A 25,587-nucleotide genomic window follows, 5' to 3' on the forward strand; every position below is an offset into this window, starting at 1 on the left:
TTATCCTGTCCTCTGCCGTATCCCAATGCAATCGACATTGCATCAGCAATCAATCTGAGTTTTCAATGTTTATTTACGGAACGGATCTCACGACACCGACAAACCTGCAAACAAGAAATGTGCCCACCACACGGCTCAGTTCCAGAGCAGTCCAGCGTCTGAGAGGTCCCGCGCGTGCGCCACTGTTGTCCGAGCACTACGGCCTGAACCCCGCCCCTTTCCTTGGACGAGTTCAACCACTGCGCATGCGCTACGGGGCCTGTCTGTCCCTTTGTCGGCGCTATCAATAAAGTTTTAGTGAGCAAAGACTCTCCTTTTCCTTGACAAGATGGCCGAGTACGACTTGACTACTCGCATCGCGCACTTTCTGGATCGGCATTTAGTCTTTCCGTTGCTTGAGTTTCTCTCCGTAAAGGAGGTGAGCGGGGCTTTGAACGCGAGGAAGTTGTGGGAGCGCGTGCGATGCGGGGCAAGGCCGAAAGGCCGTGGCGGTATCCCGCGGCCTGACACGTGTGAGCAGCCGCGAGTTTGGTCCTGGGTTGGACAGGAGGGACCTACTGGTAGCTTAGAGTCATAGGAGTCGGTTGGTACCGCGGAATTTGGCCCTGAGGAGGGGTGAGGTGACAGGTGAAACACGGGAGAATGCGGTCTAAGCTTCACTTTTGGAGGTGCCAGTGCCCAAGGGACTCCCGCGTCAGTTCCTTTAGGAAGTTGACTCCTCGCTGTTGGCTTCGCTGTGGTCATGCTTGAACCTTGCTTCAGGCCGGCTTCTAAAAGCAAATTGGGAGGTTTAGAGATTTTTATCGTTCTTTCTGAAACTGTGGGAAGGGTGTGCTTGGCCTGCCGGATGGTTTGGAATAATTTTCTTACACTTAATTGAAATATGTAGCACTTTTAATTTCCATAAAGTCGTGAGTTCTTTGCATTGTGTTTTCCTGGTCTTTCGATAAGTGGCCACTTCCTATAAGCGTAACATGTTTTGTCGGATGGTGACGGGGACTCCCATCCCTCCCGGAAAATAAAGCAAAACAACCCAACAAAATTTTAACCTAAAAGTTGTTTTCCAGTTGTATATATATATTGAATTGGTCGTTAAAGTTCATTTAGCTATTTGAGCTATCTTTAACAAGTACTATGTGGTTCTGGTACCTCGTTTTAAAAATGTCTCATCTCAGTCCTAAGAGTTTTGAAATATTGAGCTTAAGTTATACTTTGAGTTTATTGGGAAATTTGGTGCATTTTAATAATTATAATAAAGTACTATTACTGTAATGAAGAGAATAGAATATTGGTCAGGAATGATAAATGAATTCTATTCTGGAAGCAGATTACAACATAGGTCTACTTAGGATACCCAGTAGATTTGGAGAATAGATTTTATGTTCCCAACAGCTATAGAACAAAAAAGCCCTACAAATAAACATTAAGTTGTTCAGATAACTTTTCAAGTCTTCCTGGCGGTTACGGTTTATTAGATAAATTCATACATCCTTTTCTAAACGTATAGACAACTCAAGTCGTTGATGTTAGGGAACAGCAAAGGTCATTTTCAATAAATGTTCAAGGATGTCTTACCAATACAAAACTTTATTTTGAAAGGATATGTTGTTTTTGCCATGGTTTTTCTTTACATAAGATGTGCTTGCACCTATGTTTTAGAGCTTGAATATAATAGCCAGGTCGCCTTCTGTTTTCTTATCTGGATAAGGGTAATTCACCACAGATCAAGGAATAGAGAAATACAATATTATGAAATCCTTTACCAGCTATTGTAGAATGCTTCTAAACTAACCAAACTTCATATTTTTTGTAATGTGTTATTTACACTTTCGTTTTTCAAGACAGATACAAGGAGGAATATGTAAGTGTAAATTAGTGCTTCATAGGGCAAGACCAAAACTATGAATGACAGCTGAGAATCATAGGAGAATAACTGTACCCAAGACCTCCTTGGAAAGAATGGTGGTAAAATGGCCATAATACACCAAGGGGAAGGCAGACATGCTGGAATATTTACTTAACAATTACTAGGTATAGGGCTCCAATAGGCTTGTGATAAATCCATGATAAAACCCAGATATCTCACTCCTAAAAACTTATTCTTTAGAGAAGATACATGCCTACAATTATAAGGCAAAAATTAAGTCAGAGAAATACTGGCAGAGTGCTGTTAAAATTGAGGAGACTATTCAGTGAGCAAAAGGACTTTGAGGAAGAGAGGTTTTGAGTTTTGAAGGCTGCGTGGTTAGGAGAGTCAGTGATCATGATACATGAGGGCAACAATTAGATATATTTATACTTTATTGTAGAATATAAGCTCCATGAGAGCAGGAACTTTGTTTTGTTCTTTGCTGTGTTCTCAGCACATAAAATTTGCGTCTGGCATAAAGGCTTTTAAAGATTAATAAATGAGTAAATAAATACATATTCATGTGTCCTGTTCTTTATTCTCTTGTGATGTGGAAGGCAAGGTAGTGTTTAGGAACCTAGGCGCTGGATTCCTACTAGGATTAGGATCCTGGCTCTGTCATTTGATACCTCTGTGTACTTGAGGGCATTTTCTTTCTCATCTTCACTAGGCTTTTTCTCCTGCATAAAATGTTGGTACTGCCTCCAACCTCGTGGAGTTTACATGAGATGATGAATATAAAGCACTTAGCTTTCTGGGACAGAGTAAATACTCCCAAATATTTTCTACTAGGAGGCTAGGCCATTCTATATGAGAGGGAAGAGAGAGAACCAATAGCAGGTTTACAGGAGTGAGGTAAAGACTGGAAATGGTGACTTGAGGAAACCAACCAAAGACAAGTACAAGGATTGGTAAGTGTGGAGGGCTCAACTGAGATTGGAAATTATACATTTATAGTACTAATGACGGTCATTCTCAGAAAGAGGACAGTGGAAGGTTACTGGGGTGGGGTAGAAATGTTTGGAGGTAGGCTTGCAGATAAATACTTAAAGATTAATAAAAGATTGTCGATTAACAGAAAAACACAAATGGTGTTAACTATATCTTGCCTAGTTTTGAAACAGCCAAACATAAAAAAAAATAGGTGACTATTTTCCCAGAGCTAGAGATTGACATTGAATTGTATTAGAAGAAAATTAATGGAATCAGTGATTCTGCTAAAGAGAAAATCTTTGAAATAGCTAAAAACGATAGCCAAATTTATGTAGAAAGTTACAGCCAAAAAGGGTGATAAAAAAAATTGGAAAAGCAGAGGGTATGATGAGATGAAGCATTTTAATGATAATGGTGGAAGAGGGCATGAATTTAAGTTGGAAGTCTTAAGAGATGAGGTATTGGATGAAAGTTGTAATTTGCAGGATAAAGGAATTTTAAGGGTTGAATTTTTAGAGAATCACCAGTATGGGGTGTAGGATTTGTGGAGGGTCACAGGAAGAGATGCCAGAAGAAAATTTTTAATCTGTTAAAAAGTAGGCATTTTCAAGAGGTTAATAGACTAGAGGTTGGGAAACTATAGCCCCTGAACCAAATACAGCACTCTGTGCCTATTTTGTGTGGTCTGTAAGCTAAAAATAAATTTTAACAAACGAATGTTGGCAGACATTTTCAATTATAGAACACAAATTTTGTGCCCCAATGAAGTAAAATAATTCCTGCTCAAAAAGAATTTCATTGTTCTCATTAGTAGATCTATATTTCAAAAAGAAAAGTGTAGATATTTGTTTCTTATGGTACTTATGTATATACTATCCTTGATTTTTTGCTTCTTGGCTTACAAGGTCAAAAATATTTACTCTTTACCTCTTGGGTACCTAGCAGCAGAATTGCTGAATCAAAATATATGTTTAACTTTAGAAGATTAAAACAGCTTTCCAAAGTGGTTGTACTCCTTCCAGCAGAATGAATGTTCAGTTACTCTGTATCTATCTACACCAATAATGGAAATGTCAATAGTTTTTAGTTTTTAGTGTGATTTTAATTTGCATTTCCTTTATGATTAATGAGGTCTAGAACCTTTTCGGATATGTGTTGGCCATTTGGTTACACTCTTGTCACATGCCTATTAAAGTCTTTTAGCCGTTTTCATTTGGATTGTCTTAACTATTTTGTTGGAGTTCTTTATGTAGTTTAGAAGATTCGGTTTTGATTTCGTGGCCATACCATTTGACCACCTTTGTGTGTTCTTTTCACAAATGTGGAATCTTCCTGAATTTTTTTCGTTGGCAAACTTAAGTACAAAAACCTTTTCTTTTGTTGAAGGCTTATGTTGATGACCAGCTAATTAAAAATTTCCTTCCTTTCAGTTACTAGCTCCCTGAATACTGTTGTATAGAATTCTTAAATATTGCTCAATACACTTCATGTTTATGTGAGTTTGCTTATTTGTTCCCTGTACTATGGGTTAAATTATATTTCTTGAACTCTTTACAAAGCAAAAATCTGATATGACATGGTTGACTAAGAGAATGGGTTCTACTTATATTTTAGTCGTGTGGATGGGGAGGCATTGTAAAGAATTGTAACTGTTTAATGAGGAAATATGTGGGGGTAAAGGAGAGGCTAGGTAGGGGTCATGTGCATGTAGAGATACTAAAATGGTAAAAAAATTTATGAGTTGATTTCTAATTACCTGGATGTGGAGAGGAGACAACTATGTGTGTTTACCAGAGGAGTTGGTGTGGTTATTTATGCACAGTCTTGTTCTAGGAAGGATAAAAGGTGGATTGTAGGGTCACATTAAAGTAAGATAATAAATCAGAAGTAGGTGAGAATGGCATTGCAGTGTGTAGTCGCCTTCATATTAAAATTATTATGTAAACAAAATATTCTATGTCTCTGTAGGTTGACTGTTTGCCTTCTTACAAAAAGGTGAATTAATAGTATGAAGTATTTTATTTTAAAAAATAGTATTTCAGTTTGTTTTGGGGAACTTCAGTATATTTATTAGAAAATAATTTTCTCTTGCAGATATATAATGAAAAAGAATTATTACAAGGGAAATTGGATCTTCTTAGTGATACCAACATGGTAGACTTTGCTATGGATGTATACAAAAACCTTTATTCCGATGATATTCCTCATGGTAAGTTTTGTCATCAGAACTGAAGCTTGTTTTGTGAACTGAGGATGTGTGTATTAAAATGTTGTGATTGGTAGAAGAGCTTTAGCCAAAAGTCTTAATAATTATTTGAATGATTTAAAAGTTTTTTGGATGAAGATGATATTAAAGTTATAGGCTTTCTAAAGCATGTTATTGTTTCACTGTAAAAGGTGTGAAATTACTTTAAAACATGGTCTTCACATACCTTCAGTTTATAGTATATATCATCAAAGTTATGCTTATGAATCAGATTGTTACGTTAGAATTATCTGAGTATATGGCAGTTTTTTGGCTTGCTAACTTTTTCAGTTACCCTCTTGTGTGCTGTAGAGGTTTATTTTTCATTTTGAAGCACCTGGGTATACAGCCATGCTCTTCGAAAGTATGATCCTCAGTTCCAGCATCACCAGTTCACCTGGGAGAGCTTGTTAGAAATGCAAATTCTCAGGCTGTACCCCAGATCTTACTTAATCAGAAACTGTTGGCTGAGGCCCAACACTCAAATTGGAGAACAACTTTGGTGTGGTATAGTGTTTTCCAAATTCTTGTTTTCTGTGGTAATAGATGTTCCTTAAAAAAATAAAAGGTGGTCCTATAAGTTTGGAAAATACTATATCATTTCTTCTACGCACATAGTATTTTAAGAGATTCAAAGAACTCTTTCAGTAGGGAAATACAATTTACTTTGTTTAAATTGACATTTCTCAAAATTAAATCACAGTTCCCCTTCTGTGTTTGAGAAACACTGTTCTAGTGTATACTTTGTGATAAATAATGGAGAATTATTACATTAACCATAATCATCTTTTGACTTATATCACAGTTACCTGTAATAATATTAGCTTTTTAAATTTTAGTTCGTGATGATAAAGTAAACTATCTTATTGAAACTTTAAAACATGCAAGCAAGGTAGGTTATGTGTGAATATTCTCTGATTATGAGGCAGTAGAAAGAAACAACAGAATTGGGTTTGAGAACTTACAGAACTACATTATAGTGAAAAGAGATTATTGACTGGATTTAAATTCCATTTAACTTAGTTGAAAACCTGTAGTAAAAATGTGCAAACTCCTCTGAACCTCTGATCAGAAACTCTGGGATAGTACTCACCTAAGAGAATTCATTGAGAACAAATATAAAAACACTGGGAATGAAGTCTCTGAACTGTAGAATTAGATCATTGTTTCCTTAACAGGCCTCCCTCCTTTCCCTCTCTCCTTTACCCCAGACTGTATTTGTATATTCCCCAGTTTCTCTTAAAGAAGAGGATTCCCTCTTTCTTTACATGCCTTTGCAGTGCTAGAAAGAAGAAATATGACCTGGGGGAGTTACTGAGTTGATTTTTACTGGCATATGAATGTATTAGGGGTAAATACATATGTGCACAATTTAAATTAAATGAAAAATTTCCAGAGACATTTTCATGAGAAGCAGTATAGTTTAACATTGTAGTACTCCTTTGCATTTTTAATTAGCTTTGAGAGAAAAAAGAACCACAGTTGTCGCACAGCTGAAACAGCTTCAGGCTGAAACAGAACCAATTGTGAAGATGTTTGAGGATCCAGAAACTACAAGGCAAATGCAGTCAACCAGGTAAACTCTCCTTAATTTGAATTCTAAATATTCTCTTTTCTGGATTAATAAAAATGTTAATTAAAACTTTAAATGAGTCCTTTTTCTATTTGTTTATTTTCATTTATTCTTACTGTATCGGGGCCAGGAAGTCCTTAATAATAAATGTTAATACTAAATACTTTGTAGAACTTCTTTACCATTTACCCAAATCCAGTTCTGCTGCATCAGTTCTGCCTCCTTCTGACCTTGCCAGTGGACATTTGGCAGTCTCTAGAGCTATTTTTGGTTGTCACAACCTGAGGGGTGAGAGTGGCACCGAATAAGGAGAGGCCAGGGTTGCTGGTAAACATCCTACATACAGTACATCAGACAATACCCTAACCACCCCGTACCCCACCTCCCCCGCAAAATGATTCAACCCGAAATGATGGTGGTACTGAGGTTGAGAAATGACTGTGCCTGGGCAGTAACCTAGCGCGCATGGGTTGCTAGCTGTAAGGAAAACCTGAGCTTACTTTATCAGTTTGCTACATTCTCTCATATCCTTCCAGCCTTGATGCCCAGCCCAAGGAGAGTAGTGTAGAGCTGATAAGGTTATTTTATTCCTAACTTCCCCTTAGCTAGAAATAGACTTATTGTTTGGTTTCCAAAGAAACCGTGTTGTCTTACTCTGACTTAATATATATCACTAATTGAAGCTCTTGAGATTACTAGAAATGTTTAAAAATAAAATCTACTAAAATCGAATATTGCCATTGTGGTGAACTTAGCTACCAATGTGTTCACTTGAGGAATTGCTGACAATTTTGCCCTGTTGTATCTTATGATATATGATCAAGTCAGATTGTTAGAGAGATTGAGTCCGAGTTTTTGTTTGTGGTTTGGGAAAGTGTTACCAGATATTTTTTTAGAAAAGCAGCAAATACTACACTACTACTATATTATAACATATACTGTACTGTACTATATGATATTATATATATATACACACAGATATATACACATACACAGAAGAGATAGATATATTTTGTAAAGCTATCATATATAATATATATCTATATATATAACTATCTGTGAGTATATTATACAAAACTACTTGTATATACTTATAAGGAGTAATTATAGACTTTAAAGTCACATGTAAGTGTCCACAGAGGTATAGCTGAATAACCCAGAAGTTAGGGTACAACAGAAAATTTAGGATTTAAATTCTAAATTTAGACTAGTCGCTTAAACGCTGGGAGGTAATGGGATTAGGCTATGAATTATTATAAATTACTTATTTTCAAAGTAGTAACCTCTCCCCACTTTTAAATTTTATTGAACATACAGTGTTGTACTTCTCATCCTTTTCCAGAACTATCTCATCAGCCATATGCCTAAGGGGTGTGAGGAATGTAACACAAAGTTACTCACTATGCTCCACAGCAAGTGTTTAAGTTTTTTTGAAATCTTTTTATGTTAAAATTTCATGCACGTTTCATATTCAGTATTATACACATGTTAATTTTAGTGATATCTACTCAGTAAATCTTCAAGTAAAATTATGTTCCTGAAAGACATCTACAATATTCCTTCTCATGAGAAGCATCAGAAAATGTATGGACAATAATTATATAGGGCATATAGCATAGGTATCATGTAAGTTAGGCATGATTTATTGTTTTCGTTAATTTGCCAGACCTTTATTTTGTGAAAAAATTTGTGAAAAATATTAACAAATTTGTGAGGAGGACAAAATTTATATATAGCATTAATTCTAGTTTATACAGTACATTTATTCCAATCTATACTAAGAATATATTATTTATTGAAAATGTACCCTCAAGAGCACAAATACAGATACTCCTTGACTTATGATGGGATTATGTCCTCATAAATGCATTGTAAGTTGAAAATATAAGTCAAAATGCATGTAATAATACACCTAACTTTCCTGAACATTATAGTTTTGCCTAACATACCTTAATTGTGTTCAGGGTACTTGCATTAGCCTACAGTTGAGTGAAATCATCTAACACAATGGATACACTGTAGCATGTCAGTTGTTTACTCATGTGATCACATGGCTAACTGGGAGCTGTGGCTCTCTGCTGCTCCCCAGCATAATGAGACAGTATCACACCACATACTCTAGCCCAAGAATAGATCAAAATTCAAAGTGCATACCATTTTTGCACCACCGAAAGTCGAAAAGTCCTAAGTTAAACTATCTTAAGTCTGGGACCATCTGTACCATTCTTAGTAGGTTACCACCTACGTAGACTATTGACCTCACTGTAAAAAGTAATGTTTTAGTTTTATTTAAAAAACTTCAAAAACAAAACTTTTAAAGGCCTTACCTAAAATGATGTGATAAAACAGAACACATGATTTTCAGTTAGGATTAAAGAAACCTGAAAATGAATTTTAAAGTCTGCAATTCCTGAGTTCCTATTTGTTGTTCAAAACATGTAATGTCATTTATTTCATTATGGAGATCCTATATTCTAGTGTTTAGGTACAAAGATATTTAAAATGGCTTTACATGGTTAAGACGTTAGAAGTTGGATATGCTTATTTTGTCTGTTTTGGACATAAAGTGCAATAATTTTTGTATTTTTATTATTAAGGGATGGTCGGATGTTGTTTGACTACCTGGCGGACAAGCATGGTGTAAGTGATGTCTTTAAATTTTTTTTAGTTGTTTTAAAGATAATTAAAGAATAGTGCTGTATAGATAGGTTCCTGGCTTGACAAGAATATAATTTCTAAATTAATATATTAAATATAATAGCTAGTAAGTTTTGAAACTTTTGTTTTTAAAAATTCGTGCTGATAGGAAAATAATATACTTATCTTTAGATAACAGAAAGTCTCAAAACTTTTGATTTATTTTTTCCAGAATAATCAGATAGTCATTAGCATTTTATATTTGTGGTGGTTTAACAAGTAAGTAAAGACAACTTAATTTGAATTAGAAATGCCTTGAGCAATAGAATTAGTATTTTGGCTGCCTTGTGGAATACAGTAGCCCTTGATTTTATCAAGGCCTTCATAAATCCCCAAATTCACAAATAAAGGAATGTTATAGGCTTTTCTGACCATCTTCCAATTTCCTTTCTCTTATTTAAACTCAAAGTGTGAGGCTTTGCATGCAATTACTTTAACTTGCATTCAAGTTTTGTCTCATTTAACAATTACTGTAACAAGAAGCTTGCTGAGGACTGTGCACATTACTTTTTCTGCTTTTCATGCTTAGTGGATTTGTTAATGATCTGGTTGGGAGCCCTTCTCTTAGGTTTCTTCACTTTCACTTTGCTTGCATCAACTCTTAAGAGTTGGCATATTTTGGGACCAGTTTTCACAGAGGACAGTTTACAATGCATATTATTTGTACAAAATCACCAGACCTAACAGGGTGATCCATATAATCGGTAGTCATTGAAGATCAGTCACCAGCTAAAGGATTCACATCAAAACTTCAATAGCGATTCAGGTTTGTATTGTAACATAGTAGGTATCATTACAATTCATAACTCTTTGAGGCCATCACTGTGAATGTTAAATTCACCAATTCCTAATGAATGTTTCAAGGGTTATGTGGTTCTCCGAGATTGTGGTATTTACTATTGGTGGCAACTTTTGGGATACTTTGAAAGAATTGACTTCTGAGAGCATTTAAAGGGTAAATGGGTTGAATTTTAAAACTCAAAAGAACTTCAGCCTTCTCTCTTTATTTTAGTTTAGGCAAGAATATTTAGATACACTCTACAGGTATGCAAAATTCCAATACGAATGTGGAAATTACTCTGGAGCAGCAGAATATCTTTACTTCTTTAGAGTATTGGTAAGTAATTTTTTTCTTTGTCCTCCCTTGTAAGAGTCTTTTGGATCCTCAGAACATGTCTATAGATTCGAGCCTATTATTTTCAACAGCCATTGGTAAAAGGAGAAAAACTTTCTCCAACAAAAGCCAGGTTGATACAGGAAACCTTATATCGGAGCCTCAAAATTTGGAAGGAGATTGAACTTGTTATTGAAATTCCCTAAAGTGGAAACCACTAATTTGTTGTTTTATGTCTGATTGTATGATTTTAGCATTAGCACAATTACATCATGGAATGAATTTGTTGAAATACTACTGTACAGCATAGTGAGTGGTACATTGTGAGGAATTAATAAATATTTATTGAATAAATCTATTCCTGGATAATTTAATTTATTATTTATTATTCTAGATAATGAATTCAAAGTTCAATTTTTAATGCTATATGTATTCCCTCAACTTGTTATAAACAACTGTGGAAATGATATTTGAAAAGATTTTATGCCTTAATAGTAACTTTTCCATTTTTATGTCTTTAGCTGTTAGAATATAAAGCTTAATTAATGGCTTTTTATTATGTAGGGGGTAGATTGCTTTAAATGGTACTATTAGAGCAAATTCCTAATCATAACATGCCCTGTTATCTTCATTTGTCTATTTGACAAGTTTCTAGATTCAGTGCTTTTGTTAGAGAAAAAGAACTTGTGTGAAGCTAAAGAAAAAATTATGCCTTCAAATTGACAGATTTCTTTCTCCCTCTGCCTTCCGTTTATGTAATTGTATTAATAAATACCTTCTAGAGTTATCAAAATGCCCTGGTTTTAACTAACCATTCATTTGAGAAATTATAATTTGTTATGCACTTTGGGTTAGTAAACTAGTACCTAAGTCTCTCATTTCTCTAGTGAATCCTAGAAATTGGGAAATGACCTCTTAAGACAGGAACTTTATGTCTTCCGACCTTGGAAGAATTTATTTCTTTCATCTATTTTCCGGTGCCTTTTTTCTTTTAGCCCCACATGCCACAAAGAAAAGATTTACGTCTGCTATTTTGATAGTTTTCTTGGAAATTAAATTTTGGGTTTTTTGGTGGTGGTGGTTGTGGAATGAAACTGGTGTTATTAATTCTGGTAATTCGTAAACTTATAAAAAATACTTAGATAACTTCATTTTTTAAAACTACCATTCTTCAAAGAAATAAACATTTCCAGTTTATTTCTAAGAATGATTTGGGGGGAAAAATTTTTTCTTGCTCCTATTTGTAAGCAAATTCTTAATTTACAGATTAGCTGTGGTTAGCTTGCAAGTGCATTGAAGGTAATCATTGATGCTAAACTTGTAGTGACTTATCAGAAAATTCCATCAGTTTTACTTTGACTATTATGAAGGATTTAGGAGAGCAAAAGTTGATTACTTTGGAAATGTAAACAGCTTAAACCAGGATTGTAAAATCAGAAGCCTGATATGATTACAGGTACATGAAAAGAGCTGGTTATTCATATCATTTGTTAATGCTGGGAGTGAATTTTGAGAATGAAGATTTAGTGTCATGTTAGAGTTCTAGCACAGTAAATTTATTGTTGCTGGTCAGTGAGTGAATGTGCCATTTTGCTAAGACATGGAAACTTAAGGTAACTGCTGGAAATCCAGATATTGAAACTCTTCTAGCATATCCACCCTTGAAAGCAGGTTAGTATGAAGAGCCAACTGTAATGACATGGACTTGAGCCAGAGTAGTGCGCAAGAACCTTTAGGGGATTAAAAAATTTGCTGTGCTGCTACAAAAAGCTTTTATCCTAACACATAATGTATTCTAGTTTTAATAGTATTATGTTTTTATAGTATAATTTTATAATTAAGTGAAAATTTCTATAAGTGATAGGTATATATTTAAAAGTTTGGGAGTTTTTATGTTTACATTTTAAAATATGAAGATCTTGGGTTAGTTTTAAGCTGTTAACATTTTCTGAAAAATCTTGTGCTGGGACTGAAGTAGTATTTGATTAAGTGAATACCATGATATGAACACAAAATTAATATTTTACATTTAAAAGCAGTCAACATATAGTCATTGGATAGTGCTTAGAAATTGTGTGCTATTCATTTAAAAATTTTTGCCCTATCTTGTGCCACAAGACAGTTGAGTTAGGTGAGAGTTGGTTATTTCCTGTTAGTATATTGATAGAGGCTAACAAAGCTAAGTTTTAAAAAAAGTATAGATTACTTCTCTTTTTCTTTTGGTTGAGGATATGCAGTACTATAACATCTATATATTTGTTTCAGATTTTTTAATAGCAAAGATAAAAATTGTGTTTTGGATTTGGGATGAATACTGTCAAAGTTTTGCTTATTTTTTAATTTTACTTATTTTTTTGCAATAGCCTTTTTTTTCATTTCTAAATTCTTTTCTGGTGATTGGTTATTCTTTTAAATCTATGGTTAGGGAAACATAAGCTATGAAAGAACCATTGTAACTATGATCTGAGATTAGAATTTGACTCTCTGGGTGACTTATTATAGGTCAGTGTTGTATAAATTAAAGCTATGTAACCCTTGAATCTGCCTTTATTTTAAAAAGACTTGATGGCTTTTAGAATACATAAAGGACTGTTTAGATGCACCCTATTTGGATGTGAAACTTCTTTGATTTATGCTCTAAGAAACGCATTAACTTGAAATGACATGGTGAAGCAGACTTGGTAGGAATTTTAACTTTTTTAGAAAAGTTATTAACACTACATTTTAACTATTTTGTTAAAAATCTGCCGAAACTGTGGCCTTTGGTCTGGCTCCAAAATATAACCCCTCCCCTCATCCAATAGCTATTTGAAATAAAAGTGACTTTAAGGTCCTAGGACTATTGATCATCTTTTTTGTAGATTATTTTTCCACTCAGAATTTGAAGTTTATCTACTATTAAGTACATGCCATTTGATTTAAAGGTACTTTTCTTTGACTCAAGAAAGCTTGAGTAATGATGAATTTTGGAACCTATAAGATATTTACTGAAATTTTGGATCTGATTTACTCAGTTTGATAACGTCAGTATAAAAGATGTCAATTCATATTGATTCTCAGATTACCACATTTTAACATCTGAAATTGAGATGTCTTGAATTGATTGTGATTTTTGTTTTAGATAAAATGAGTGTATCTTAAAATTGGTGGCATCTCAGTTTCGATAAAATATTTTAATACTCAGATTCTTTTGTAAGGATCAAACATTTTATCCTTTATAATTTGAACAAAGATTTTATTGATTTTTATAAATCAATTTTTAATTTCAGTGAGTTTTGACAAATGCACACACCACCAAATCAAGATAAAGAACATTTCTGTTACCCCAGAGTGACCCCATGTGCCTGTTTGCAGTCATACCTTATCTTGATTTACCCATTGATCTGTTCTTCTATAAGAATATTTTACCTGTTCTAGAATTTCATTTAAGAATATGTAAGTTGTGCCTGGCTTATTTCGATGAGCACATTTTTGAGATTCATTCATGTTGTTATGTGTATCAGAAGTTTGATTCTTTTTATTGCTAAGTAGTATTCTATTCTATGAGTATATGAATATAATATACTTTGTTTATGGATTCAGGTGTTTTGAACATTTGGATTACTTTGTTTTTGTCTGTTACAAATAGAGTTGTCATGGATATTTGTATACAAGTTTTTTTGTGGACATACATTGTAATAATAATAACCATTGGTTTTATGGATATGTTTCAAAATTTAATTTACAAATTTAATCTCTGTTTTTCACATGTTCTTAGAATTTGCTAAATGTTATTCAGTGCATTTGAGTTAATTATTGCTATCAGACGAAAAATCTCAGTTGTAGGCAGGATCTGAATTAGATACTATTATGGTCTCTGTAGTGTAAACAACTTATAGTAGTCTGAAATCTTCTTTTCTTACAGAATATTTAGAATATAATTAATTATATCTTAAACAGGTTCCAGCAACAGATAGAAATGCTTTGAGTTCACTCTGGGGAAAACTGGCCTCTGAAATTTTAATGCAGAATTGGGATGCAGCCATGGAAGACCTTACGCGGTTAAAAGAGACCATAGATAATAATGTGAGTTAAACTTTTTTAGGGTGATTCTCTGAAATTTCTATGTGTTCTTCATACTTTCTAATAAGGAAAACACTGTGTACTTAAAAAAAAAAGAAGAAGAAGAAGAAGAAAAACTAAAATGTTCAGATAGCTTTTGTTGACCTGACATAAAAGTCATAGTGGGTTAATGGGTTGGCTAGTTTCACTGAATTTGCTTGAAGGAAGCTGTCAAACTTCTTTTGTCTCATAGAGAAAAGAACTCAAGTTTTTGTTTTTATTACAACTATTCTGCACTTTTTTATCAGTGAAAATGTCACAATACTGTCAGTGCCATCTATTATTGAAAGCCCTCTGTAGATGACAGTTTTCTTCTGCAATTAATGTCTGGTAAAACTACTACTTATGGAGTGTTTAGTTCATTTCTTGCTAAATGTTTTCTGAAATAAGTATAATTTAGTCTTTATAAAAATGGGCATTATTAAATCTCTCTCTTGAGAGCACAGAAATTTTGAATGTTGGGATTGTGCAGAGTAGATAAAGTCTAGGACATAGGGCTTTGATCATAATGACCCTAGTGCCTTAGAAGGTTCTCATTTTTAACTAAATTCTAAGGAAAGCAGTGTTTATTCCTATCCTCTTTCTCTTATATTAATATTTCCTATGTGTGCATTTTTTTAACCCTTTAGTCTGTCAGTTCTCCACTTCAGTCTCTTCAGCAACGAACATGGCTCATTCACTGGTCTCTCTTTGTTTTCTTCAACCACCCCAAAGGGCGTGATAACATTATCGATCTCTTCCTTTACCAGCCACAGTAAGTTATTTCACTATATAATTTTGGCTTTAATTATATGAAATTATATGGGTTTTTTAAAACTTAAAAATCTACTTCTCTCTAACATTTGAATTTGTTGTCATCCATTTTTTCCCTCTTCATGTGGTATATGTGCTTGTTAATTGAAAAAGCTTACATGTAACTCAAGTAAATTATTTGATAAAAGTGTACTCTAAGCCCTTTAAAGTGCTATTTAAGTGTGGTCCCTGGGCCAACAGCATAAGTATCATGAAGACTCTCAAGCCTTACCCTAGGGGACCTAAATCAGAATAGTCATTTTAACAAGATCCCAGGTAATGCACTATACATTAAAGCTTTAGAATTAAGGCATTAGGCCATGTTATTTGGAAGGATTATATACATCCCAGAAGAATCTCTTTTATACCATCTTTGCTTGATCATCCAGCTTTTGGTGATAAGAAATTGACTGCTTTATTAGTAGCTAGAAATCATTTTTAAAACCATTCTTTCAGTTGAGATCAGTGCCTCTGAATTATTCTTTCTGTTATTTCTTATTTGCTTGGAACAACAGAAAACAAGACTGCTTTATGATAACACTTTAGATATGAGGATAATATTTCCATATTCTCCTTTCAGGCTAAATATCTGGTTTTATCAAATAACCAGATCGTTTTTCAGATTCTTTAGTATTTTAGTGGTTCTCCTTAGATAAATGCTAGTTTATTCATAGCACTCTAAAAATCTGGATCTTTAAATTTGAAATTTTCTATTCTAGGATTCTTAGATCTAAGCTTTACGGAGTACAGCGGCAGTATTAGCTCTTATAACCGGTACATATGCTTAGATGATAGATGATATAGTACCTTTCTAATTTAAAATATCAATGAAGATTGAACAAATTGTTTTTATAACTTTAGAGTCTTGAAAATAAGGTAATACTCTCTGGTAATGTTTTTGCATAAGTTGATGAGGTATAATCTAAACTGAGTCGTGTTAATAAACTTGTTCTTTAAATGCTCATTTTAGTAAAATTTTTAGGACTCTAAAATATTTGTTCTGAAGAGTTGTTATCATAACCAACAGGACTTTGAATTTAAGAGAAATTAAGTTACTAGTAATAATACAGACAAAAATATTTATCCATCCAAGAAGTGCCAGTAAATTGTTTTGTGTAGAAATAGAGAGCCATTTTTTTTAAATGGTATATATTGTATTCTCTGCATTAAATGCTTAGTGTTCCTCTGAATCTAAATAAAAGCAAATAGAAAGTAAATAGAAGGACTTTTAACAGACATATGCCTGGCTTATTTTTCATGTTAACATTACAACTTAAATTCAGTATTAATGTATTGAGTCAGTATTTACATGACATTCTGGTCCAGTATATTAAAACTGAACATGGGCAGAGGAGTTTTTGTAACATAAAATTATTTTTTTCTCCTTGACAAAAGAAAAAAAAACTACATGGTATTAAATGAGTTAGAGGACAATGTGTGGTCTTTACCTGGGTCCCAGCATTAAATTTTAAATGTAAACTACAAGAAAAAATTTTAAATTTGCACAGCATTATATTTATTTCTTTTTTATTAGTGTTACTTTATAGCATTTAAGTACACCTTTTAGATTCACTAATGTGTATGTAACAGTCTTGTATTGTCTGAGCTGTTCTTAAATCTTTGTGGGAAACTCAAAATTGTATAGATATAATTTTAAAATTATATATATATTGCTTGCTCTGGATTATATGATAGGTTGTTTTAATCTGGAATGATATATAAGTCATAGTCCATATGCCAAATTAAGTAAAAAGCTAGTGAAAAGGTTTTAGAAAAGCCAATGTCTGTCAAAATAAGATTCTATTAGAGTGGTGTTAACTTTGCTCTGTCCTTCTGCATTGTGAACTTTCAGCTTTATTTGGCAGTATCCTAGGGGTGGATTTATGAAGTGCAAAGCTGAACCAGCCTTAAAAAGATTAATGTGTAAAACCAGAAGGCCATCAATAATTTATGAGAAGTATAAGTGCTAAGAAGACTAAGTACATGAAACATTTAGCTGGATATTTCTGACCCTGTAGATTTAGTACATAGGAAGCCATATAATAAACATATGGTTTCTTCATGAGTACTTGGAATCAGGATAGAAAATTTATATAGCTGGAATGTTTAATGGCACCCTCAGGTTAAGCTGTCCTAATATGTTGTTGCAATAGAGATATTCTTGCTACTAGGACCAGATTATGAACATTTATAGCATGTATGTCACCCTAAACATTTGAGTGACATTTCCAAGATTCGCTTTTTACTTTTCATGGTTTCATTTCAGATCAGTATCTCTCTCTCTCGTCCTGTCTTGCTCCACCCTCAACTATCCCATATTGACATAACTGTTTATAGCTATTATCAAATTCTTCTAAAGTTTTCCTAATCTGGTAGCTTTCTCTTACTAATCTCTCTCTGCTGTGGGGCATTGTGTATTTAATCCTCTGAAGGCAGTCTAATTCTCCTTATACCTTGATTCTTGAGAAGTACCTTTTTCCTGTACCCTTTGTGCAAATATTATGTTTTAGAAGAGGCTTTTTTTGTGTGTTTGATACTGACAATTACAATTGCATGTAGTTGTTGAGACTTAACCACTACTGGATGAATCTAGAGTATCCAGAGAAATAATTGGTAAATCATTGCAAGAAATTTGAGAATGCTGGTGAGTGAATGAAATAGCTATCTACCTATCTATTTAACATGTCTTTCATGTTAAATATCTATCTATCTATTTAACATGTCTTTCATGTTAAACTATCTATGCATCTTATAAAAAAAAAAGTTTTGTGAGAATTTCAAACTCAAGAATTAAAGATATATTTCTCAGTATTTATAGAGATTAGTCAAACATATATTCAAATGAGAAGAGATTAAAAATAACACATGTAGTTACCTCCCTCTTGAATAATAAAACCTGTAAGATTAAGGATTGATTGATATCTCCAAAATTAAGGATAGGAAAATGAGCCTACCCTTGAATGAGGAGATTTGACTATGACTATTGGAGCCTGTAACAGTTGGCTCTTTTTGACACTTAGTGGATGAGTTAAGGGTAAGACAGCTATTCCTGAACTAGGAATCACTAAGAATTAGCTTTCCATACTGCTACTTATTAATGGAACTAATCTGTGTTTTTTGCAGTTATGTATGTATCCAGAAAGGAACATTATTAAATGCAAGTGGCTTTATGAATATTTTCAAGTAATGAAATGAAGCATGCAAATAAGAATAAAAATATTCAAACCCATTATGAAAATTCTATAATACAAGTAAGGGAGAAACATTATAAGTTAATTCCTGACAACCTTATGGCTTACGTGAGATTACAACAGTATATTTAATTATTAAAACCATTTGTAAAAGATATTAGAAATAGAAAGCTAGTTCATTGAGATTAAAGAAAGTTTTAAGATAAACTTTTACAAAGGAAAACAATGCAAAAAAGATTTTTTTTTTTAAAGTGAGATAAAGGTTCATGGTCATATAATTAAAATAATTTAGAATTAAAATTAAGACTTGGTAAATTATCAAGCTATATTTTACTAATGTGTTTAATGCTTTTTTTGTATTTCCATGGTTCATACACAAAAAAGACAATACCTTATGTCATTTAAAATCTCCCAATATGTTTTTAAAAATAGAAATTTCTTAGTTTTTGGAAAGAATGAAGTAAAACTAAAACGTCATATAAATAACTGAATCAAAGAAGAGATTAAATGTTAATTATGAAATATCTGCAAAAGCAACACCCAGAAATTAATTCACAGCTTGAATACTTTAGCTTTTAAAAAACCTTGATTAAAAGTGAAGAAAAACACAGGAGTAATGAAATTAGCAATATATTAGAAAATGTTGAAAATACTCTTAAAACTAATTTCATTTCAAAAATGGAAAAGATAGAAATGAAAATGGCTCTATATGACAAGTGATAGAAGAAAAATTAAAAATCATAAGTGAATACTATGTATACTTGCATGATATTTTTCAAAACCTGAAATGCCCTAGGCGACACAAGTGTAACCTTACCAGATCAGTTAACTGAGGAAAGGAATGTTGAGATGTTTTGTTTAGTTTTCTTATGATTCCACTAAAAGGTCTCTGGGTCATGATGGATTTATCAGTTATTTTGGAGCCAAAAAACAAAAAGTATGTGTATATGGGGAGATAGTTCTCCATCTAACTTTGTAAGGCAAATAGGACCCTATTGGAAAATCCAATGACAGCCTCTTACCCCGCTTAAGACTCAGATTAGATATTCACACTGAGGAGCCATTGGATGTTTAGAAGAAGAAAAAATTGACCTCATAATTGTCTTTGGGAATATTATTGTTAGAAGTAAATAGCTCTTAAACTTTTTGGTCTTGGAGAACCCTTTTACAGTTTTAAGAATAGCTGAGTGCAGTTTTATTATTGGCTAAATCTATTGATAGATGCTATATTAGAAATTAAAACTAAGAAATTAAAAGTATATTTATTAAATGACAAATAGTAAATTGATGATAGTTGATATTTTTATGAAAATAACTTTAAAAAAAAATTTAGTGAGAAGTGTGAGATCATTTTACATTTTTTCAGACACTTCAATTTCTGGCTTAATTGACAGCTAGATTTTTATACCTTCTTTCATACCTGGTTTTTATTCAGTGTGTTTTGAAGGATATGAAGAAAACCTAGCCTCACACATACATGTAGTTGTGAAAGAGAGTTGTTATTTTAATAACCTTTTCAGATAATTGTGAATATTGTTTTTGATAATACACCATGACTATACAAGTAGTAGTTTTTTAAAGGTTATTCTAATGTGGAATCTGAAAGCATGATTCATAGCATCATGCAATTGGTTGCTGGGGAAGTACTGGTTCAGTGAGTTAAACAGGTATTCCAAATATGTTGATATCACACAACACCAAAAAATCATATGCATTATCACTACTAACTCCTTTAGAAAGGGCTTGGAAAGTAGTCAAGCTCTCGATATACAAATTTTCCAAAATGCTGTGTTTTGAAAGCTCTAATTTTATTTATTTTTCTTGAAGGATAAGCTCACTTCATTTTCTAGAAAATATTTCCCAAATAGCTGTCCAAATAGCTTTCGTTTGTCATTCTTTCAAGGAAAAATAGTATTCTATGAGAAAAGCAACTAGTTCAGTTTACAACTTAGTCATACAGTGCTTTAAGACAACCATGACACTAAAGTATACAGAAGAGTTTTATGCACATTTCCCATTTAGTCATATAGAATATTTAAAAGATAAGTATGCAAGGGCTGAAATTTTTAAAAATTAAGAATTTCTACTGCCTAATCAAGGACATAGTTGAAACTGGCATATTTTTTTTTTTAACTGCAAAAACATAGTGGTACAAAATAACAGCCACTACTAGTGTAACCTTAGCACTACTTTGATTTGTGCTAAGGTTACCAGAAGACTCTGTTTACAATTCAGTGATTTTTAGTAACTTTACCAAGTGGTACAGCAATCACCATAAATCAGGTTTTTAACATTTTCATCCACCCAGTAAGAACCCTTGTGCCTATAGTACTATTTTTTTTAAATAACAGAAATAGCCTGTTAACAAAATGTGGAAAAGAAAACTACTTGGTAGTATTACAACTTTCAATTTCCGCCCAAATACTGTGCTTACTGTTTTCACTTGCCATAGGGTCAGGTTGCCATCATAGTTTCTTCCTCATTAGTAATGTCTTCATGGCTCATTTTGATTTTTTTCTTGATTCTTTATTCATATGAGAGAGCACCCAGTTGGCTTAACAGATCATTGTTTCATTCATTTACCTGGATTGCATATCCTTTAAGTAGAATAGCCATATGGTATATTATTTGCATTGATATGTCTACAATCAGTATGTTTTTCAGTGGTCTCTGACAGTAGTAGAAATTAATGGAGAAAGATATTCTTCCTGTTTTTAATTTCTAATAGCACAGTAATACAATTTAATGTGATTCATAGACTGTATTGATAGTTTATATAGATTGCGATATCAGGGTTTTTAAAATATAAAAGTACTTTGGAGATAATTTATATAGCTGTCCTCGAAGTGAAAGTTTAGATGCAACTGCAGGTGATAGTCTCTTACATCATATATATTACTATTTCTGCTGTAATTTATTCTGAATCTAAAATGGAGATGATTTACACATTTGAAAAATGTTGAACTTTTAAATGTAACATAATATATAAGATACAGTATCATGTATAAGTGTTCGTAGGCTATTAGGGATGAGGTTTTGCCACCAAATGTAGATGTTATTAGGGACAAGAATGCATTCGTAATACAATACTCTAGTTATTTCTCCAGTTTAAAAAAAAAAAATTCAAAAGTTCGGTTAGCACGGAGCGTTTGTTTTCTAAATAAAAATAACATAAATTTCCTAAGAAATTTCAAGTTTTACTATTAAGAGTCAACTAGATAGTGTTCAGAATTTATCCTGGTTGACCTTTTTGCATTTGTTTTTCCTGTATTTTCTAATTGTTCCTGATCTTTTTCATGCATTTATTTTACCTGCTCTAGCTTAGGATGACCTATAAGGTCCCCACCTAAAAATCCATCCTCTGAAGTTCTACTAAGTGTTCTCCATTTTTTGTTCTTTTAGCTTGCATTTCTAGAAGTGCCATTGTCTTCTTTTTTTTTGTACTTATTCAAAATCTTCCTGGTTTTCAAGGTCCAGCCCAGGTTTACTTTCTTCATGAAGTCCTGTATATTGTGTCTACCATATATTTGGTATTTTATTGTGTAAAGCCTTTAAAATAAACAAAAAACTTAGAATTGCCTTATCTTTCCAACTAGATTATAAGTGTATTTGAGGGCAGGATTTTTATTCTTTATATTCTTGTAATAGCCTGCACATAATAGATACTTAAACATTTTATATTTTGGGGCATATTTTGTCTTATTCTTTGGTTACTAAATGTTCTAACTTGGAATTAGAAAACTTGGTAGAAAAACTTTATAAAATTGCACATTTGGAGCAGGATTATGCTAGAGCAAAAATAAACTAAAACATTTTTACTGACCTATTATGAAATTATACTTTAGAATACTATAAATACTGAGGCTCTTATTTAAAGGAGAAAAATAATAAAGGTAGATTTCAAAAATAGGGGTGGTATTTCCTCTGTTCTTACATAGTTTATAACCCAAACAAATAACAGGAGGTAGTATGAGAACATATTTAGCTAAGTACAGATGTATTGTACACACTGGTTGTAACAGCTGTCAGTGATACCTGGAGAAGTTAGAAGAGTCCAGGGAGGATGAAAAGTAATCTGCCCTTGAATTTCAATTGACAGAGAAGAAAGGAAATGATAAAGAGAAGTAGAACAAAAGTGCACAATGGTCATATGTAGGCTGTAAACCACATCTGTGGTTTTGCTTGTATTTGAACTAAATATGTAATTACTGTTCCCTACAGGAATGTGAACTAAGATAATTTCACAGGAATCACCTATGAGCCCCACTTCCCTCCTCTATGTATCGATCTATATAAAACATACATACATACATACATGCATGCATGCATATATATATACACACATACATACATAGGAAGGATCGCTTTTACCCTAGAAGGTCGAGAGTTTCTGTTATGTTTGGAAGTCAGGAGCCATGGTAATGCTGTAACACAGGCGTCTGCAGTCTGTGGACCGTGAGCTAATCAGTGTGCCCTACTGCCTTTTTTCTTATGGCCTAAGATGTAAGAATGGCTTTTACATTTGAAATGGTTGGAAAAATGAAAATAATGCTTTGTGACTTGTGGAAATTAAGTGAAATTAAAGTTTTAATGTCCATAAATTTTTATTGGAACACAGCTATGCTCATTGTTCTACATACAGTAGTCCCCCCTTTCCCATGGGGGATATATTTAAAGACCCCCCAGTGAATACCTGAAACCATGGATAGTATTGAACCCTATATATACTGTGTTTTTTTCTTATGTATACACTGATGATGAAGTTTAATTTATAAATTAGGTACAGTAAGAGATTAATAAAATAATTATAACAATATATATAATGTACGTGAATGGCTTTGAGACCATTTTTAACCCCAAATAAAGGTTACTTTTTACACAAGCCCTGCAGTACCACAACAATGGAGATCTGATCACTGAGATGGCTACTAAGTGACTAATGGGTACATAGAGAATGCAGTGCGTATATGCTGGAGGAAGGGATGATTCGTTTCCCAGGTGAGATGGCACAGGACAGCTTGAAATTTCATCACTACTTAGAACAGCATACAATTTAAAACTTATGAATTGATTATTTCTGGAATTTTCATTTAATATTTTCGGACTGTGGTTTACTACTGTGCAAACCGAAATCACGGATAAGGGGGGAACTACTGTATGTTCTTTGGCTACTTTTGAACTGTATGGCAGAGTTGAGTTGTTGTGAGAGATCATACATTGTTGCACCCTCCTTGCCTCACACTGTGTACTCTATGCACTATGAATCCCAGTGATGCTACAGTTAAACCTGGAGGGGTGTTCAAGGGCTGTGTATCAACATACTGCAACATTTTACCTCTTTTATTACCAGTGCATATTCATCATGTCAAATCAAGAAAAGTGGACTTCAAATTTACTTTTAAGGCACTGCGGAGTGGGGTTTATTTTGTATCAAATTGGAAAGCAAAGCGTTGAATTTACACTATAGATGCTAGGGCAAGGGTCCCCACCCTCCGTACTAGTACAGGTCTGTGGCCTTTTAGGAACCAGGACACACAGCAGTAAGTCAGTGGCAGGCAAGCCAGCAAAGCTTCATCTGTATTTGCAGCCTCTCCCCAGCGCTAGCATCACCTCTTCAGCTCTACTTCAGATCAGTAGGCCAGTAGATTCTCATAGAGCACCAGTTCCTGGTGCCATAAAGGTTGGGGACCACTGTGTTAGGGTAACCACATTACCAAACTGTAAGTACTCATTACAGTATTCCCACTGACAGCAAAGCAACTGTCAGAAAAATTAGGACATTTAAAACAATATCTCATCATAACAGAGTTTCCTCAGAAATTAACAAAAATGAGGTTTCAACCAAAGTTGAGTATCTGAGCAGCTCTTGTTAGCCAAGTAAGGAAAGCCATTTACCATTGATGATTCTATTAAATCGTGTTTGTTTGACGTAGCCAAAGAAATATGTCTAAGAAAAATAAACTTGTTTAAAACTATTAGCCTTTCACTGGGAACAGTTACTCAGGTTTAACGATATTGGGGGCAACATCAGTAGTGAATTTAAAAAGAACACATGATTTTTAGTGGTTTTCCTTGGCTCTTAATGAGTCCGACAGATGTTATCAGTGTGGCTTAGTTGTTGATTTGAGGAATCAGTACTGGATTTGAAGTGACTGAAGAATATGCCTCTATGAATAGTCTGTGTGGAACAGCTATAGGTGAAAATATTTTCAGAGTTGAAAAAACACTAATTTAGTACAGTCTGAAGTGGAATCTGCTAAGACGTGCTAAAACTTTTAGTGGTAAATATGTTGGGGAGAAAAGTCTCAGTTGACAAATTTACAAAGCTCTTAAAAATGTGAGGTCGTCAAAGTTTATGGTTACTGATTGCATTATTCATCACCAGGTACTTTGTGTAAAGTTTTTGAATCTGTGGTGTATTAATTAACAATTAGTGTCAACAGTGAATTTATTTGCTCTTGTGGACTTATCAGTCCATGAATTTTTGTCAGAAATAGAAATAGAATATCTTGACTTTCCCTACTCCACAGCAGTTGGATGGCTTAGCAGTGACAAAATTTTGTTATGACTTTTTTGAGCTTGAGGTGAGAATATAATTTTTCCGAACAAGAAAAATCCCTCAACCACTATTATTGGGCCCTGAATGGCTCTGGAAATTAACTTTTGCTATAGACTAGATAATGTTTCTTTATCAATTCAGCCTAAAATTACAAAGTGAAACAGTACTTACATGCAAAACTTACACTGCAGTAGTCATTTTGATGACGACTAACATAGTGTGAATCACAAGTAATGTCCAGAGAGAATGAGACCATCATTCCCATCCAAGTTTGCAGCATATATGTTTTTGAGCTCAGATTACAGTTCCAGAAAGTTTGAGACCTCATTGTAATTACAACAGAAATTTCCATATTTCAAAATTCATTTAACTGTGCAGTTGAATTGGAAGTGATTCATCTGCAATGTAATAATATGCTAAAAGGCAATATCAAAAGAGGAATTTAACAGGATTATATAAATGCTTTCCCAGTG

At 33.3% G+C, this 25,587-nt stretch overlaps 1 protein-coding gene across 1 annotated transcript in view; it reads left to right on the forward strand.

Moving 5' to 3' along the window:
• The first annotated feature begins 234 nt into the window (after positions 1-234).
• Positions 235-25,587, forward strand: part of EIF3E (eukaryotic translation initiation factor 3 subunit E) — a 45,039-nt gene continuing 19,686 nt past the window's right edge. The window contains exons 1-7 of the mRNA XM_039853921.1: positions 235-418; positions 4,937-5,051; positions 6,546-6,663; positions 9,258-9,300; positions 10,370-10,474; positions 14,411-14,536; positions 15,202-15,326. Of these exons, the coding sequence (XP_039709855.1) occupies positions 329-418; positions 4,937-5,051; positions 6,546-6,663; positions 9,258-9,300; positions 10,370-10,474; positions 14,411-14,536; positions 15,202-15,326 (722 nt within the window). The 5' untranslated portion in view covers positions 235-328. The remainder of the gene's footprint in view (positions 419-4,936; positions 5,052-6,545; positions 6,664-9,257; positions 9,301-10,369; positions 10,475-14,410; positions 14,537-15,201; positions 15,327-25,587) is intronic.

Source organism: Pteropus medius, unplaced genomic scaffold, assembly GCF_902729225.1.
Source record: "Pteropus medius unplaced genomic scaffold, Ma_sr-lr_union100, whole genome shotgun sequence".
NCBI classification, from domain to species: domain Eukaryota; kingdom Metazoa; phylum Chordata; class Mammalia; order Chiroptera; family Pteropodidae; genus Pteropus; species Pteropus medius.